Here is a 3,702-nt window from a genome sequence, read left to right as displayed (position 1 = left end):
GTAGTTGTGCATCTACTTATATCTGCTAAATAGTAATCATAGGTCCAGATCCTGCCCTGTATTCAGAGCCTGCTGTCATTTTTGAGTAGTGTCTATATGGTTATCTCTTTTTTAGATCTCCTGTTTGTGGGACTGTATGTAGCAGATAGCACCCCAGACCCTCTTCTGCTTATATATGATAGAGATGGTCCCTAGGTAATAATGTCATGACTTATGTTTTGTGATGAAAATCTTTTATGTGTGCATCAAGTTTTCCATATTATTTGATTGCTAAATAGTAATCCTAGGTCCAGATCCTGCCCTGTATTCAGAGGCTGCTGTCACTTTTGTTATTTGATTGCTTATACATTGCTTGGCTTCCATATTATTAAGGTGTCTCTCAACATAAAAGTGACAGCAGCCTCTATGATTATGGCTTCTGTTAAGTTTATTCATCAGTCTTTTTACCTTTTATGTTCGCTGTGTAGAATTGATAATTTTTGACTAGTTGCAGCTTGCTTGTGTTCTGTCTCCGGTTGATCACCATAGCATGTACTGTAATATAACCCTTCCTGGAGCTGTTGCTTGCGCAGAATTTTTTATAGACTCTGTTTTTTGCTATGTTTCCTCTTCGTCGAGTCGATCATTCACTTTATTTTTGTTGACTCCCTTCATGTATATAATTTTTGTTTTTTAAGAACTAATATCTTGCATCATATAAATACAGTTTGTGAAATTAGAATCTCCTTCTTGTCGCAAAAGAAAGCATATGTGATTTCGCGTCATTTTTAGGCAGTGGAAACTAGCCTAAGCCTTTTAGCTGAAACCGTCCCTTGCTCCTGCACAAGATTTGGAAGATACTCTATTATTTTCGTTTGTCAGACACTTATACGCTTGAATTTATTTTAAGTTAATTGAGTAGAGACGGTCTTGAACAGATGATTCAAGGAAAAGAGTGGCCTGGGAGTGTCTAGTTATCAGATATGTGCTTTTCCATTTTGGTTTAGGTTGTTTTGTTATGCTTAGTCAGTATTGTGATCCATGCATAATTTGTATTTGTAATTTCAGTCAATGCTTAGTCTGAAAGTAGTCTGTTGTCCATCCGGTTTCAGGCCGCCCGTTTTTGGTCCTTTGAGGAAATGCTTGCAGTGACCCTGTCCCTTAATTTTTTTTCTGTTCTCAGGATTTTTCTTGTGAGCTATGTGGGAACTTTTGCCATGGCGGTGCTGACAACAACTTCAAGATCGACATTCGTGATGAGTTCCTGTCTAAAGCGGTAATTGGTCTGATTTTTTTCCATGTGCAATTTTTTTCTTTTTTGCTTCATATCAGCTTTTTCTTTAATATGTCAATTTTTTTATCGCTGTTTGGAATGTTATCGTCGGTGATGACTTGGGACTGGGGAAGACCATGCAATTAGGGTTTCTAGTTAAGTCATTGGTTATACTGTCATATCATTGTTTTGTTTGTTCTTTTCAGAATAGTTTGGTTGAATATGTCATTGATAGTTCTGTAGTATCTTAGTTTTTTAACGAAATTGTTATCTTGATTGTACAAGTTATGGTCAAAATGCTTTGCATATTTTGCCATGGATGGTTGCGCTTTTTCTGTATTCAGTTATGTATTTTTATGTTATGTACAGTTTCCTAATTATTTTTTCTCTTTTTTTTGTAGACTGTCCCATGCAATGCAAGAGTCTATGTCAATGGCGTTACCGGCGACTACATGCGTTTTGAAGCCCATGGACACAAGTACTCTGTTGATATTGTGAAGGGGGCACACAGGACCAGGATCAAGGGGAGTGGCTGGAAGAAATTCACTTCTGACTTTTCTCTTCAGAAGGGTGCTGTGGTCATTTTTGACTTGGACAGGCGCCCCCGCCAGGCATATGTTGTTGTTCAAAGTGGTGACTTGGACACAGTTGAAGGGAGCTCTTCAGACGGGGATGCTGATGAAGAGATGATAGATGGAGACATTTCAGATGTGGATGAAGACGGTGGCAACATAAAGATTGAGTATACAAGGGGTCTAACTCTGAATGATGCCCAGCAGGACATTCTCGATGAACTGGTGCTCAGCTTCAAATCCAAGTTTTTAGGAGTGTCTTTTGTACACTGTCTTACTTCAACTGACACTCAAGTTGGACAAATGGTATGTTTTGTTGTTTCTTTTTTTAAAAATTTGCTATTTGTGTTTACTTTATTTTGTTTATATGCATAATTTTTTTCTTCAATGCATGCATTTTATCTTGTGCTGCTTCAAGCTTTTTAAAACTTTTATGCTTTTTGTTTTGCTGTTCTTTGTTGTGTGTACAGAAAGTGCCAGAGAGGGTTGCTACAAGCTTGAACATCCCTAAAGAAGGTTTGGCTGGTGTTCGTCTAAGCAGTGGGGAGGCAAAGACTCGCGTTGAATATAGCACGTCTGCTGATGGACGTATAGTTTTCAACAAAAAGCAGTGGAGGCGTTTCCTTTCAAAGACTACCCTGGGGATCAATGACTACATCTTCATCTTCTTCAAGGCCAGCAAGAAGTCGCGCATCAATGTTACTGTTGTTGTCAGCCAGCTTTAAGTTTAACTTTCTTTTTCGAGAAGCTATGTCCCTAGTTATGTAGTATGCTGATGCAAAACATTGTTGTGGTATTTTTGTTTATGCGGTTGACAAGAACCAAGTAACCCCCGTGCCTGCTCGTTTGTGATGTTTATTGTCTATGTGTGTTTCAAAACTTTGTGTAATATGCGTTTTCTTGTAATGATTAGTGATGTTTTATATTTTTGTTATTATTTTTTGATCAGTATGTTTTTTAGGAGTAATTGTGTTTTATGTTTTTTTCAATGCTTTTCTGTTTATGATTTGTAACAATAAACACCCTCGCCTTCCCGCACTGTACAAGCATTTTGTTTCCCAATTCTTTGTAGTATCAAAAATATTGGTTTTTTCATAGACGCCTTATTGTTTACAAGTAGTTATGTTGAAAGTCGTAGGTCTATGAGAGTGCGGTCAAGGTCCATAGTTGCGTGTTTGCGCATTTTTTGCGAAAGGGGCCCCTAATTGCATCTCATCAACCGACTTGTAACTAGGGGGGGAGGTGCATGTCAATTATAGACTTGCAACTACGAGTGCGCGCAAGTCCGTGTCTTTCTGTCAAGGGGGGGGATCCCCAGTTGCATGTCAAGCATCGACTTGCAACTGGGGGGTGTGTGTTTCGTTGAGGTCCCCCAGTTGCAAGTTGCCCATCGACTCGCAACTAGGGGTGGTGTGTGTGCGTTTTTTTGTTGTGGGCCCCAGCTGCAAGTTGTCCATAAACTCGCAACTACGGAGAGGTGTGTGTGTGCTTGTGTAAAGGGTCCCTAGTTGCAAGTTACCCACCGACTCGCAACTAGGGGGGGTCTATGTATGTGTGTTTTATTCTTGATCCCTAGTTGAACTCGCAACTAGGGGTGTGTGTGTTTTGTTTTTGGGTCCCTAGTTGCATGTCAATAACAGACTTGCAACTAGGAGTGCGTGCATCGCGTGTCTTTTCTATCAAGGAGGGGATCCCCAGTTGCATGTGTAGAATTGACTCGCAACTAGGGGGGGGGTTGTGTTTAGTTGATGACACCTAGTTGCAAGTTAGACAGCGACTCACAAGTAGGGTGTGTGTGTGTGTTTTGCTTGTGTGTTTTTATTGTGGATCCCTAGTTGCATGTCAATAACACACTTGCAACTAGGAGTGCGTGCATGG

The 3,702-nt window shown here is 40.0% G+C and overlaps 1 protein-coding gene across 1 annotated transcript; it reads left to right on the top strand.

The window, feature by feature from the left end:
* Positions 1-6: 6 nt before the first annotated feature.
* Positions 7-2,655, top strand: LOC123064456 (uncharacterized). Its single transcript, XM_044487936.1, has 3 exons — positions 7-1,255; positions 1,654-2,130; positions 2,295-2,655. Exons 2-3 carry the CDS (start codon positions 1,705-1,707, stop codon positions 2,547-2,549), a joined length of 681 nt encoding a protein of 226 aa, XP_044343871.1. The 5' UTR covers positions 7-1,255; positions 1,654-1,704; the 3' UTR covers positions 2,550-2,655.
* Positions 2,656-3,702: the final 1,047 nt, after the last annotated feature.

Source organism: Triticum aestivum, chromosome 3B, assembly GCF_018294505.1.
Source record: "Triticum aestivum cultivar Chinese Spring chromosome 3B, IWGSC CS RefSeq v2.1, whole genome shotgun sequence".
NCBI classification, from domain to species: Eukaryota; Viridiplantae; Streptophyta; class Magnoliopsida; order Poales; family Poaceae; genus Triticum; species Triticum aestivum.
This window is presented reverse-complemented; position numbering and strand designations above follow the sequence as displayed.